Genomic DNA, 15,759 nt, shown 5'->3' on the forward strand with positions numbered 1-15,759 from the left:
TTGTACTTCACGGTCCGTCTTGCGACTCTCTTTTATTCTCTCTTTTGATAGATGATTATTTACAAAGTATCGACCACGTTCATGATGCATCACAGAAGGAGAAAAGATTCTGTATACGCTTTTATGACATTCCAAGTTATTTCCGTCCCTAATGAATGAAACAAACGCTTTGATTTTCATTTACTGTAATTTTCACTGTGGTTTCGCGCCAAAAGTGTGTCGCCTTAGCAACAACGCCAAACTGAGTAAGCGGATTTTCTTCATCAGTTGGTTCGCATGTTGCCAGCTGTAGTTAAGCATCTTGTTGAAGTTTTCCCCCTTTTGAATAAAAAAAGCCGAAGTCACTCACGAAGAAATTTTTCTTCTCGAGGCATTTTGCTTACGTCATCAGCGTGCACAATGGGAATATGAGGCACGCGCGCGCAATTGAATTTGATTACACGAATTCACTAACTATGTTACTAGTAATAGTTGACACTACAGCTGCCCCCGCTGTGAAAAAGCTTGAAAAAGTTGGAAAACTGTGCGAAAGAGTTGTCTCAATGGTTTTTGCATTGTTGTAAAGTAGTTGCTTAAAAGTGACTAGAGTTCTTTTTAGATGATGCGGTTGAGGATCTGTGGTCATTAATCTGGACTACACTCAGATTATTGTGCATCAAAGGATGCGGCGAAACCACTTTGAGCAATGATCCACATTACCAGCTCTTTGGATTCACTGTAATTTGAGTGATGTCGGATCACTGAGCCTATTTAAAATAATCAGAAAGGAAGCCCTTGATTGTTAAAATATAAAATAGTTAAATAGAAGGAGAGAAAAGGATACAATTTGAATTGATATTTGATGTAAACAGGCAAGGTGGCCATAATACATTTCTCTAATCATAATCTCTGTCATTGTGACGTCACAATCATTACCCACTAAATACTTGCAGGCGTTGTGTAATGAAACATCATCATTACCCAACGATTCCATGCGGGCGTTCAGTGATGAAACGTCACATTACCCAACGATTCTATGCTGCCCCTGTTTGAGCAAATCAAGATTTTATCTGGTATACAAACTGTATATTCTGACCGTAAGTACATTCTGTATATACACGCGCAACCTTCAATGATGGCCTCCTCGGTCTTTCGCCCAGAGGCGAAAAATATAAAGTCACTGCACGTGATGTATTATCAACAATTTGATAGGTCAATAGGGTTATGAATTGTTAATGGGTTTTTTGAAGGTTTCGTGTACTAGGGGAATTGAAGGATGACACAGATACATTTGGGGACTGCTCCCTCTTGGTTTTGCTGTTACGAAAACGTTTAGCTTTCTACGTGTGATGTTGTTATTTATGGGCCGAACAAAAAGACGAAGAAACCGTTTCTAAAGGATACACTGTCAAACTCTTCGTCTGTTGCATTTATTGAGAAGTTCGAAATGACGCTCGAGCTCCATGCTGTTAAAAATTCAATACTCTTAGACGGCTTTTCTTTATTCGGAGATCTGTTGAGCCTAAATTGCGCTACCAGTGAGCAATCTTGGAGATATGTACATAGATAGAGGAAAACAGCGCACCCAAAACCCACTGGAGTCACGCTGAAACGGCCAAAGTACGGCACACAAACACTGGCAAGGTATCAAGGAGAGAAGGTAAGTCATTTTTGTTTAATTCATGCCCTTATTGTCGACTCCAAAACACGTTCGTAAATTCCCATACAAACCCTTATAATTCACGCCATTGCGTAACACTCATCGTGACACTCAAATTACAACCTGACGTTACAAAAGTCAAACAAAGGTCTACGCTCATAGAGCTTGCGCTAGCTGTCCTCTAAACGAAGATTATTCAGACGCTCTCGCAAATTATAAAGTCAACTACTAGGTGATTACGCATTGCCGCACCTTCTCACCTTATCCAAATCTGACCCTCTCATTGGTAGGTTCTCAAAGCTGATTTGTGTAAGAGCGCAATGTTCAACGTGAGAAGCGGTGAAATTCATGCAGTTAAATTCCAACCACGACATCTTCTAATAGGCCATTTTCATCAGTGATGGCGTCATTTTACTACAACTACCAGAATTCATTTCGTTTTCCCTTTTATATTCAAATTTTGTAATATGGACAGCAAAGAAAAATAGCTCTAACTAGCACGAGAAAACAAAAACCAGATGGATTCTGATAGTTGTGGTATAATGACGCCATAGTGAAAATGTCCTTTTTCTCCCCTCCCACGAGGCAACAATTACCGCTACCTGCATGTATCAACCGCCCAAATGCACTACCATCCAGCTTAACGCGGTTTAGCTCTCAGATTTGCTGTATGCAGGAAAAAAGACAAAAAAAAAAAATCGCCCCGGTATCGCATACGTGGAAGGATGGCAAGACAATAAAAAAATAACTACAAAATATTACAAGCTCTAGCAGTAATCTAGTGTGCAGTATTTAAACGTGTGCCTTATATAATGCTCCACTCTGAACCGTACACTAGCAACCAGTAATAGAGAATTTATTTTTTGCCCAACCGCTAGCTTTACAACTGGAAAACGACGTTTAAACGTCAGTTATCTCGACAAATGAGAGGTTTGTTTGATTCAGTTGCGATGCTATCCTTCATGCGGCCGCCATCTTGTTTTCTTGAGAGTATCCCATCATGCATGGGTAAAAAGTAACCCTCAATATGTACATACGGCGAACTCCGGCGCACTGTAAACAGCTGGCCGATGATTAACCTCCCTATAATTACTGGGAAATTTAGTCAAAAGTCCATACTCCTAGCTGCAAATAATTTCAAATGAAAATATTTGCTAATGTTTTAAACGACTACAAAAGGTTGTAGATAGCCTTTGCTTAAAGCCCTTATATGATGCTTCTGCAAATGCTCAATGAAATCGATTTACCTGTTCAATTTTTTTTCGTACTTCGCTGGTTCAAATGTAAAATCTCCCGAAACAATGAAAAGTTTTTGTATGGATATTCTTAGCATGAACTGCAGATTTGTGAAGCGTTTCTTTTTTTTTTTTTTTTTTTCGATACCGATATTTTTATCACCTTTCAGTATTTGTTGTTTGTTTTTCTACTAATAAAGTATTTTTAAAATTATTTTTAAAATTATTATTATTATTATTATTATTATTATTATTATTATTATAAATTAATAGTAAGGCAACTTGGTCACTTATCTATAGGGGTGTGGTTATACCCCATGGTACTGATAATACTCTTTTAGGAGTCTGAATGCCCACTGTACAATGTGAGAGGTGACAATCTTCTCTAGAAGTTTTTAATCCCCCAGGTTACTAAGAGAGAGGTAATAATCATCCTCAGGGGTGATAACCCCCCCCCCCCCTCCCCACGTCACTAAGAGAGAGGTAATACTCCTCTTTAGGGGTGATAATACCCCAGGTTACAAAGCCGGAGAGGTAATAATTCTCGTAAGGGGTGATAACCCCCCCCCCCCCTCCCTTCCCCACGGTATTAAGAGAGAGGTAATAATCCTCTTTAGGGGTGATAATCCCCCAGGCCAACTAAGCCGGAGAGAATCCCGCACGTTTCTAAGAGAGAGGCAATACTCCTCTTTAGGGGTGATAATACCCCAGGTTACAAAGCCGGAGAGGTAATAATCCTCGTAAGGGGTGATAAGCCCCCCCCCCCCCCCCCCCTCCCCACGGAGTTAAGAGAGAGGTAATAATCCTCTTTAGGGGTGATAATCCCCCAGGCCAACGAAGCCGGAGAGATAATCCCTTACGTTTCTAAGAGAGAGGTAATACTCCTCTTTAGGGGTGACAACCCCCCACGTTACTAAAAGTGAGGTGATAATCATCTCTAGGGGGTGATAGACTCTTAAGATTAAGTGGGACGGGTGATATTCCTCTTGATGGGGTCCCTTTATCTAAGTTCGCGTGGTGTTTGTTAGCAGTCTTGAGGAGTACGAGCAACATCACTGGAAATGCTCTTGTGGACATGGAAAGGACATTAGGATCGGGGGAAACCTTAATCGGCTCCGAAAACAAAGGAGAAAAAAAATTGAATATGCTCAGTAAGGTATCAGCAAGGAAAAATTTGGCCATTTTCCACAATTTTAGATGAAAAAAAAAAGCATTAAAAATGTGGACAATAATTTTCTTCGAAGAGGAAGGTTATTGTGTAGAAAAAAGATATTTAATTTGTATTTATTGTTAATTCGCTGCTGACAAATACTGTAATACTAGATTGAAATGTTAGGTGATACCGAATTACTTCTCGGATTGTTTTTGTATTATAAATCGTTCCAACATCAGTAACAGAAGTATTTCGAAGCTAGGAAAGCCCACACCATGATGCAGTGGTCATCTCGCCTGATTAGTTTTCAAGGAAAAGTAGGTTCATTTCCTTCTCAGGACATCATATTTTTCTTTTCATGTTTGGTGTGTATCGAAAAAAATGCTACGTATACAAAGTTTTTAGACAGTGAAATTTTGATTTATTCATTTATTTATTTGTTTTCGAATCATTCGGGCAAAATTTCGATAGCGTTCTTATAGCTCGACTCAGTTTGCACCAAACCTGTTCAGTGAGCAGCTAAATTTAAGCTACACTCCCCAAAAGACTTCGAAAGTACTTAAACTAGAAGTTGTCAACATTCTTCATAGAGACATTCTTGTGAACGGCCGAAGGAGAGAATCCCAAGCCATGCAACTGCGAATCGTTCAGATCACCTCTTACCACATACAAAGACAACGGCGGAACATTAAAATGTTGCTGAAAACTTCCTTGGATATAACTAAATTTTTCACTCTTTTAAAGTCGGAGTTGGTATAGCATAGAGTGATTCATTAGTAGCAACTTTAATATCACAACAATTATCTGAAATGTGTGAAGTACATTTTTTTCTGTAAGAACCTTGAGGCTGAGATTAACTAGAATTTAAGAACATACTAAGAACATTTCCCAGGCTGAGAATCAGTTGAATTTTTTTGAAATGAAGAGTATAAATATGGAAAAACTACATGTAAAACTTTAGTCTATACACAGGCAGCCCAAGTTCGCGTCACTAGAGAGCGTGTAATAATTAATTACCAGTGGGCATGATGACCTTTGAGTGCAAGCAGCCATTGAGAATTTAAACGCATTATAAGACTTTGTATGGGAAATAAAATACTGTCGATTATGAAGTTTAAAAGACGCTAAATTAACTTTCATTCAATAAAACGTCATTCCCCTCATAAGACGGAGGGGAATGATAGTGATTTCAAAGAATGCCCGAAACGGCAAAATAAACCCGAAAACGCACAAGAATATACCAGAGGTGAGTCAGTTTTATTCATTTCATTGAATGAAAGTTAAATTTTGCGTTTTTTAAGCGTCAGAATCGTCGGTATTTCAGTTATTTCCCATACAAAGTCTTATAATGCGTTCAAATTCTCAACGGCTGCCTGTAACCCAATACCGCTTGCACTCAAAGGTCATCGTCTCACTAGTTATTAACTATCACACCCTCTCAGCTCTAGTGACGCCGCGAACTTGGCAGTTTTATTCGTTTTATTGAATGAAAGTTAAATTTAGCGTTTTTTAAACTTCATAATCTGCGTTTAAATTCTCAATGGCTGCTTGCACTCAAAGGTCATCATGCCCACTAGTAATTAATTATTACATGCTCTCTAGTGACGCGAACTTGGGCTGCCTGTGGTCTATATCGTCCCATTAACCCCAAATGATAGGTCAGATCACGTCCTCATAAGTTTATAGAGATAATATAACAGGTAAGCTAAAAACGTTCTAAGACCTTTTCAGGCTCAAATTGCCAATAATAGTAATAATAATAATAATAATAATAATAATAATAATAATAACAACAACAACAACAACAACAACAACAACAACAACAATAATAATAATAATAATAATAATAATAATAATAATAATAATAAAAAGAACAAAAAAAAGAAAGAAAGAAAGAAGTGTATCAGAACCTCTCGTTAACTGTACACGTTTCAGATTAAAGTTTGGCTTTTTCTTTAACTTTCCAGATGAAATTTACATATTCCCTTGCCTAACAGCGAGACTGTCAACCAAAACTGTGAGCGACCTCTTATATTCTAAATTTTAAAAAAATTCTTTAATGTGAAGTTAATTGATTTTTCAGAAGACCATGTAAACGATAGAAAATTGTTTTTTCACAAGACCATGTAAACCGGTACAAGAAAGTAACATAGGCAAAAGGATCAAACCTTGGACCCTTCGCCAGCCACTTATTCGGTCGAAAAACATACTATATGCCACTGAATCCTGCAGACTATTTTCTGAAAAAAAAAAATATAATAATAATAATTTCAAATGACATGATATTTTCTCCAGTTGTTAAATATGAAGAAAAAATTGTGCTGTGATGCATTTCAAACTTAGTAGTTTACAAATAAAGACTCCTTACTGAATAACTTTAGTTGTTAGCCTGTTATGAAAGAAACGTGTATGTAAGTGAATAAAAGGAATTGAATTTAGTTCGGGCGTTGCCTATTGTAGTCGTAACCTATAAAGCAAAAAATATCCCCGGAACACGATGGTCGGATTCAGTCCAATTAACTTCCCGGCCCTCATGCGATCAGTTTAAAATTCGGGTCTCCAGTCTACAGATCCGCTTTAAAAAAAATGCAAAATGACCTCATCGCTAATTTTATACAAAAAGAGGAACTTCCGCTGTTCCCAAAGTAAGAATTGAATATAGTTCGTTCGTTGCCTATTGTTGTCGTAACCTAAGTTGGATAGCAAATCGAAGAAGAAATATCCCCAGAACACCATGGTCGGACTCAGTCCAATGAACTTCCCGGCCGTCAGTTCAAAATCCGGCCCTCAAGTCTACAGTAAAAAAAAATGCTAAATGACCTTATCGCTAATTTTATCGAAAAGAGGAACTTCCTCTGTTCCCAAGGGACTCTTTGTTACTGTGTTTCAACAAAAGTAATTTTAGCAAATATATGCATATAGCTTTCACTTCCCCATCACGCAGATGTTCAATTTATACAGTTGTCACAATGTTAGATCCTTATAATGAAACTTATTTATTACTTTTAAACCAAGAAACACATTAAATATTGTCCAACAATTCTCATTCAAATACCCAAGACTTAAAATTCAACAATTCTTTCTGTTTCGGTTAAGGTAATTTTTGAAAATATATGGAAGCCTTTCACTTCCACGTCATGCAGGAGTTAAATTAATACAGTTGAGGCACGGAAGGAAAAATAGTTGTCCGCCAATGTTAGATTCCTTGTGTTAAAAGTTAGTGCACACTTTCAATTCAAGAAAAAAAAAGCATTAAATATTATTCAAGAACTCTCATTTCAATATATTTAACGCTTAAAGTCCGACCATCCTCAAACTTATGAACTTCCTCCACCGGCTTATGAGTAGGCTTAGACTCTGAGAGCAATATGTTAAACAAAGAATAAATTAAACGATTAAGCCAAACATTGACAATATCAATTTCTCATCGTGAGGAAAACGTAACCGCCATGGCCACTTTTGTAGCCGATATACTCCGATACTCAGCACAAAGTAAAGTCACTTGTGTATCGACCAGCTGGTGACACATTACTGAGCAGCATTATTCAAGAGAAGAATCCAACAGATCTCTCGTCGTCTAAGAGCGCACAATCATGTCTGAAAACTCGAGCTCGACATCTCTGTACAACAGCTCATCCTCTACGTATGAACCTCCCAACACTGCTGACGAAGGTTGTATACTCGCTGACTCCAATGCAGAAAAGGTACTCATGGTTCTTGCCTATTTCATCATTCTCCTAGTATCTCTGGTTGGCAATTCCCTTGTAATTCTGGTATTTTACAAGAACAAGCAGCTACGAAGATCGATCAATTATTATGTTCTCAACATGGCCGTGTCGGATCTCTTCACTCCCTTAACAATCATGCCGGTTATTATTGTACGCATTATTTCAGGTTCCACTGCCTTTATGGTCGATACCCCTTTGGTGCTTGGGAACATCTTATGCAAGCTTTGCTACTTTCTCCCTGATGTTTCCATAGTTGTCTCTATCGAAAGCCTTCTGTTGATTTCAGTAGACAGGTTGATAGCTGTTGTCTTCCCGTTGCAGTTAAAACTAATCTCGTCCAAAGTGCGTTTTATCTGCATTTCTTGTACCTGGATTGTGGCTATTGCTGTTCATGCACCTTACTTTTACACTTTCAAACTTATACCCGATGGAAATTCATATAATTGCTTGAAACGCTGGGGTGCCAACCATGATAAAATTCATTCGAGATACGTGACGGCAGTATTCATTACCTTCTACTTAGTACCAATTTTTGTCTTAGCCGTCTTGTACTGCACAATAGCTTGGTCTTTAAAACGGAGGCACAAACGAAGGAAGAGTATGTCCGCAAGCTATAGATCCGGTTCGCATCAAGAGAACACACACATTATCAGGTTATCAGTAGCCATATTAATGGCTTATGCCTTTTGTATAGCTCCACAATCCGTCAACATGTTTATGCTTACGTTCATGTGGCATTGGCGGGATCCACCTATTTGCGCATTTAAAACCGTTATTCCGTTTGTTTCGCTCTTCATGGGGCATTCGTGGAGTGCTATCAATCCATGCATCTGTTTTACGTTTAATAAGAACTACCGAATCGGTCTTAAAGGAATAATTACTGGCCGATCTCGTGCCACTAATCTTGGAATGACAACAGCTACTACGGCCCTGAGGAAACGTGCTACTAGTTCAGGCACTGAGCGTATCTGTCTGAGGGTCATTGAAAAGGAAGAAGAAGAGGAAAAACAAGACGAGCAAAAGAAAGGGCAAGAGGAGCTCCAAAAGAACGGGAAGAAGATTATCAAGAAATTACTAAAGTAAGGACACCGCGACAATCTGACGAAGAAGAAGTGCTGAAGAAGGAATGAGAGGAGGACGGTCTGGTTTAGGAAGTGAAGGGGAAAAATTGAAAGATTACAGCAGATGTCCAAGTTGGAATTTTACTGGTCGTATCTCACTACCGGTTCTGACGGTGCATATTGCGCTCTTAGGCAAAGTAGCTTTGAGAAAGTAAAAATAGAAACGAAACACAAGACAGTGACAATTCCCGAGCTATTGGAACTTAATGGCGCCGCTATTGGTTAGGAAACGTGATCATCAGTGTACAGAAAGAAACTGGTAATTTATTCTTTGTAGACCAGTATTAGATTCTGACGGAGTAAATTAAATGTAATCAAGTGGCAGATGTATATTGCACTGTCACGTGGCTGCAAAGTGCAAAGTTTTGTTCTTTCGGATAACATTATCCATGTACAAATCTAATTTTGTATTTTGGTTCTAATTCACTAGTTTTGTCTTTTGGATAAGAAAAGAGCGTTAAGATATTATTCCACCCTCGGGTTTAATAACGTTAGATAAACCGTCAATCCATTATCGTTTAATGGTTTTGTAATAAACGTGCAATAATCATATCATTTGTAAACACAGAAGGCAAGACAAGGTGACCTAATGAAATGCATGTCGAGACATTAAGTATCAAGTTCTGGTTTAAAATTAAATATTTATTGAACCAAAGGCTCAAGACAAGTTGACTTATCTGATGTCCATTCCTTTTATTATAGAAAAAAGATATATATTCCAAGAACTATATATTTGTATTTTGGGTAGAAATTTTTTCGTAGAGCGCTCAATTCGTTTGATTGAAGAGCATTGTATTATAATTCTTCACAGAAGTTCAGGCTTCAGGAGTTATCATCGTTTATTTCGACAATACTGTTTTCTATGGTCCGAAGTTATAGGACTACACTCATCAGGCAATATTTTTAACAACAATTTTCATAATATTGTAACTAAATAACCAAAAGGTGTGAGGTTAAAATACTTTTCAAACACGGCAAACGTTCTGTGCATTCAAATTTACTTTAAAAATAAAAGGCTGCAGTCGTTTTAAGCTCGCTCAGAGACAAATTCAGTTATCTTTTGAAGAATTCTGCTTATCCGTGTTTATTAATTTCTCAACCCTCGTATTGCCACCAATTTTCGCGGTAGTCGCGAAATTGACAGATCCGATAGAATATTGCATTCTTCCCAATTTTGTGATTTCAAAGAAAACCAGAGCACGATCCAAAATGCATGTTTTCGCCTTCTACTGATTGGCCTGGATTAAGTTGGACTATATCCGACAATTGTGACCCGGAGATATTTTTGCTGTATGTATTTGCTATCGAATGTAGTCAACAATTGGCTACGGTCGAACTAAATTCAATTCCATTTAATCACATACATGAACAGAAAAAATAAATAAATAAAATAAAATAAAACAATCACTTGAGGAAACAAGTGTGTAGACGGTTTTTCACACCGGCTAACAATTAAAGTTATTCAGCGTGGAGCCTCTTATTTTTAACCCAAGTTTGGAATATATTACAGCACAATTTGTTTTTGTGTATTTTCAACGATTCAAAGACTCAGACGCGAGAAAAAATATCATCTCATTTTATTTCAAATTCTTCTTATTTTTTTTTGAGACAATATTCTGTGGGATTCAGTGGCGTACTAAGTATCCTTCTGCTTTCTCGACCCAACAAATGGCTTCGCCAACGCGCGCTGATAAAAGGCGAAGGCGTTCTACATTCGCTTGTGTTACTCCCTTTTATTCGTTTACATGGCCTTATTACAAAAGCAACTTTAAATTAATGTTTAGACCACAGCAGGTCGTTGACAGTTTTATGTGACAGCCTGTGTAGCAGCTTTTTCAGACAATATGTAAATTAAATTTTATCTGTTAAGAAACGGGCAAACTTTAACCTGAAAAGTGCACAGCTTACGAGAGTTGACGAGAAATGTGGTTTTCTTAGTTCACTGTTGCCATCAAGTTCACTCTAGAAAGAAATTTCAAGCAGAGATCACCGATAAAAATATGATGTTTCGGCGTCTTCATGAAACAAGGAGCAAAATGTCAACTCTTGGATACCATTCGCTTCAAACTCCTCAAATGTTTCTGAATTAAAAACAATTTAAAATTCATGTCCAGCGAGGTTTTCAGTGACATTTTAAATGTTCCCCCGTTGTCTTGGGAAGTTGAGTTTGTCTGCAATTATACTTACGTAGTCAAACCCCCAAAAATGTCTCACTTTCGGTCATGAAAAACGCAGAATTACTGCAGACTGAAATCTAAAAGAGGAAAAGGAAAATCGACTTCAAAAGAGACCTCTGGATTTATACCGTTATTCACAGATAAACAATTGTCTTATGACTGCTGAATTATATACCGAGCTAATGTTTCCGTTTTTGGTCAAAATTCAGCGCCTCCAGTTTACAGATCCTCTTAGAAAACTGAAAATAACCTAATCGGTTGTTAGTATACAATTAGATGAACTATCTCAGTGTTGCCTAAGAAATTTTTATTAGTCATTTTTCGGCAAAGAACACGGAACACAGTTGTTGGATTTAGTCCAATATTCCGTCCCTCAGTCAGAACTTTGGCGCCTCCAATCAACAGATCCGCTTAGAAAAAACACGCGACTGAATGACTTTATTGCTTCCTATGTAACCAAAGAAATATTTTTTAGTGTGTTTCGATAAAAATATATTTTTTAATAATAATAATATATGCAGACCTTTCACTTCCCTGTCATACGGGAGTTACGTTTATCAATTAAGTTGAAAAAAGGAAAGAAAAAAGTTGTCACAATATTAGATTCCTTGTAATGAAATTTAGTTACCACTTTCACTCCAAAAACTCACCCAAGACATGATTCGACCATCCACAAACTTCAACGTTATAAACATCCACAACCTATACTCTGACGGCAGTATGTTAAAACAAAGAATTCAAATCACCGCAATTAAGACAAAGAAAATAAAATATTAAAGTCATGTTGACACAACTCCAAATTGAAAATGTCATTGAAAGACATCTTAAAATTTAAACCACTATAATGTTTAGTCAATGATATTAATTTTCCCTTGTCAATAAAACCAAAACCCCACGGCCAGTTTTGTCGCCGATATACTCTGAACGTCAGCACAAAGTAAAGTCACTTGTTCATCTACAACTAGTGACACAAAACTGAGTATCGTTATTGAAGAGAGGAATTCATCAGATCTCTCGTCGTCAAAGAGCAAGTAACACAATCATGTCTAAAAACTCAAGTTCGACATTGTCGTTCAACTACTCATCTACAACGAGTGGATCTCCCAACAGTACCGACGAAAGTTGCATTTCGCAGACTCCAAGACATAAACGGTACTCTTGTCCTGGGCTATTTCACCCTTCTCCTTGTTTCTCTGGTCGGAAATGCCCTTGTAATCTTTGTCATCTGCAAGAACAAGCAACTGCGAAGGTCGATTAATTATTATGTTCTCAACATGGCCGTGTCCGATCTCTGAACACTCCCTTGACAATCATGCCGGTCAATATTAACACGTTTGTACGTATTATTTCAGGTTCCATTGCCTTTTAATGTCGATACCCCTTTGGTGCTTGGGAAAATCTTATGTAAGCTTTGCTACTTTCTCCCTGATGTTTCTTTCATGGACTCCATCCAAAGCCTTGGCTTCTGTTGATTTCAGTAGACAGGTTCATAGCTGTTGTCTTTCCATTGCAGATAAAACTCATCTCGTCCAAAGTGCGTTTTGTCTGCATTTCTTGTACCTGGATTATAGCCATTGGACCTTACTTTCACACTTTCAAACTGATCAGACTGATACCCGATGGAAATTCATATTATTGCTTGTAGCGCTGGGGTGCTAACCATGTGGAAATTCACAAGAGATATCTCACGGCAGTATTCATTCATTCATTTATTCATTCATTCATTCATTCATTCATTCATTCATTCATTCATTCATTCATTCATTCATTCATTCATTCATTCATTCATTCATTCATTCATTCATTCATTCATTCATTCATTCATTCATTCATTCATTCATTCATTCATTCATTCATTCATTCATTACTTTCTACCTGGTAGCAATTTGTGTCTTCGCCGTCTTGTACTGCACAATAGCTTGGACTTTGAAATGGAGGCACAGACAAAGGAAAACTATGTCCACAAGCGGTCGATCCGGTTTATGTCAAAAGAATACACACATTATCCGTTTAACAGTAGCCATATTAACAGCTTATGCTGTTTGTATATATCCATAATTTGTCTTTATCTTTATTCTTATTTTCTTGTGGCATTGGCAGAATCCACCTATTTGCGCATTTAAAACCGTTATTCCGTTTGTTTCACTCTTCATGGGGCATTCGTAGAGTGCCATCCATGCATCTGTTTCACGTTTAATAAGAACTACCGAATCGATCTTAAAGGAATAATTACTGGCCGATCTGGTGCCACTAATCTTGGAATGACAACAGGAACTACGACGCTTAGGAAACGTGCTACTAGTTCAGGCACTGAGCGTATCTGTCTGAGGGTCATTGAATAAGACCAAGGAGATGAAAAAGAAGACGAACAAAAGGAAGGGGAAGAGCAAGTATGAGACGGAAGGAAAGGAGAAAATGATCAAGAATACAAAAGTGGACGGGAACACGATGGCGAGGAAGAAAAACTGAAGAAGCACTCCCACTTTAGCAGCTAAAGGAGGAGGAGGAGGCGAAGGAGGAAAAAACATCACAAAGGAAGATTATGTCAATTACGGACACTTCCTGACCTAAAAAACTGACTTTGCTGACTTTGTTTACGGAGGATTTGTAAATTACATTAGGGACAACTTATATGAACTGGCGGCAAATGAAAAAGACGAGAGATTTCAATTCCGTGTAAAGTCACCCGAATAATGGCCTTGAAACGTATGTCTACTTACAGTCTGCCACTTGAGAGATTCGCCCTGCTACATCAATACGTTACAAAGAGGGACTCATCAGCACGTTGTGTATCATTTATTTAGTATCTAGCCTAAACGTGACTGCTCATCTTCAACACTAAGTGTTTGTCGTTTTTTTTCCCTTTTTTTTTCCACCACGAAACTTGTTGGATGCCTAAAACGGCGCATTGATTATGTAAATATTCATTACCTTGTATTCGCTGAAGTTTATACTGTCTCCAGTATATGGAAACCTGCAAATAAGACAAAAACTCTGTGAAATCGTACTCAGTGATGGCCTTTCTGTAATAGCTAAACACTGCGGGAAACAGACCGGTTATATTGTGAATACAGTTAGAAAATGCATTTTATTCATTTTATTCTTTCCATTGTAAAGACGGCTTAAAAAGATTAGGTTGTTGACATGACAGGAATTGTGTGAGACCGTGCAGAGTGTGACTCATAAAAAACCGGCTGAAGGCGTTTCTGCAAAATCAACGAGACCATCCGCAGGGATGCGTTGCGGTTCTGTTTAGTTTCAGCAGTTTCACTAGAAACCTTTGTGAAATCCCAGGTAAAACCAAGTCTATTCCAATTACTATCAGTTAAGGTGAAAGGTTTATGGTATATGAATAGGAGGATAGTTTTTTTGTGAAAATTAAAATAATTATTCGTAAAAATGTTGTTGTTTATAGTGGGTAAGTTGAGGGAATGACCTCTGCAACGAAGTAATCTACAGCTCCATTTTGTAACATATATATTTGGCACAGCTGTCCCACTTTTAGCTCTCAGAGAGGGTCGTACCGATAATTTGTGGTGCGCTGGAGCAACAAGTATCTTACAATGAGAACCGAATGTGCTCCTGTATATTAAATACGGTTACAATCTTTTCAAGAAGACGGAACAAATAATAAAACAAGGCATTTATGTCCGGATAATCTTCGTTGTTTTCTAAAAGCATTAGAATGCTTTTAACCCATTGCTCCTACTAGTCAATTAAACAACTCAACAATAACGTATGTGGGGAAAAGGGGTAGGGGACGAAGTACCCCCAATAAGGAAGCTATGCCACTTATAATATAATCCTCTTTAAGGGATCGGAGTCCCTAAGGTGCTTTATGATGAGAGGTGACAATTCTCTCCAGGAGATAACCCACTCCCACCCCCCTCACCACCCACCGAGTATATGTTCGAGAATTCTCCAAACTCCCCGAGTTTACTGCGCATTTTATTGCATATCAGTTGTCGTCTTCGCTTCAGCTCCCTCCACGAGGTCGTCTTGCTTACGATCATCGGGAAAGCGCTGTGGTTCTTCTTTAAATGAATAACTCTTTTCTTTCTTTTCCCTTTTTTCCCCTCGGGCTTAGGGATGAAGAGATAGGCAAACCCATATCAAAATTTGGGATATTTTTCTCCATTTCCTTAACAGTTGTACTTGAAATTACTTTGCGAGTCTTGCGAAAGCTTTGAAATGTTTTTTAAAAATTGTGCAGAGAAACACAAAGCGTGACGTCACAACCGTGTTAACATACTGTCATCTTAACACACCTATCAAACAACGAGAGCCCGCGTACTCTCTTAAATATTTTCTAAAATCCTATCTATGGGAGGGGGAATTATCTCCCATATTATTATTATTATTACAAACTCTCAAATCACGCTTGCATAATAACCTGTGTCACATACGCTTTGGTGGCCTGTGATATAAGTACTAAATGAAGTGGGCCTCTCCTCAATATTTGTAATGGACGTGTTTGACCTGATTTCCTGATCACTAAATTTTGACCTTTTGACCACGGAGTTCTCAATGATTGGTGTTCGGAGTTCCCCATAAGCAGTACAAAGGTTTTTGGGTATCAGCTTGGACAATTGAAACTCAGCAGACTGTATATCTTTCCCTAAGTGGATGGTACGTCATGTATTGAATTTCCGTACAGATTAAAATGTTGTCAGTTACATGTAGCGTGTATGGCGTCCCTTGTAAAA

At 37.9% G+C, this 15,759-nt stretch overlaps 1 protein-coding gene across 1 annotated transcript; it reads left to right on the forward strand.

Annotated features, from left to right (window-relative positions):
* The first annotated feature begins 7,096 nt into the window (after positions 1–7,096).
* Positions 7,097–9,603, forward strand: LOC146469491 (neuropeptide SIFamide receptor-like). Its single transcript, XM_085123090.1, has one exon. It carries the CDS (start codon positions 7,621–7,623, stop codon positions 8,836–8,838), a length of 1,218 nt encoding a protein of 405 aa, XP_084979216.1. The 5' UTR covers positions 7,097–7,620; the 3' UTR covers positions 8,839–9,603.
* The last annotated feature ends 6,156 nt before the right edge of the window (positions 9,604–15,759 follow it).

Source organism: Pavona decussata, unplaced genomic scaffold (assembly GCF_977016875.1).
Source record: "Pavona decussata unplaced genomic scaffold, jaPavDecu1.1 SCAFFOLD_122, whole genome shotgun sequence".
Taxonomy (NCBI): Eukaryota; Metazoa; Cnidaria; class Anthozoa; order Scleractinia; family Agariciidae; genus Pavona; species Pavona decussata.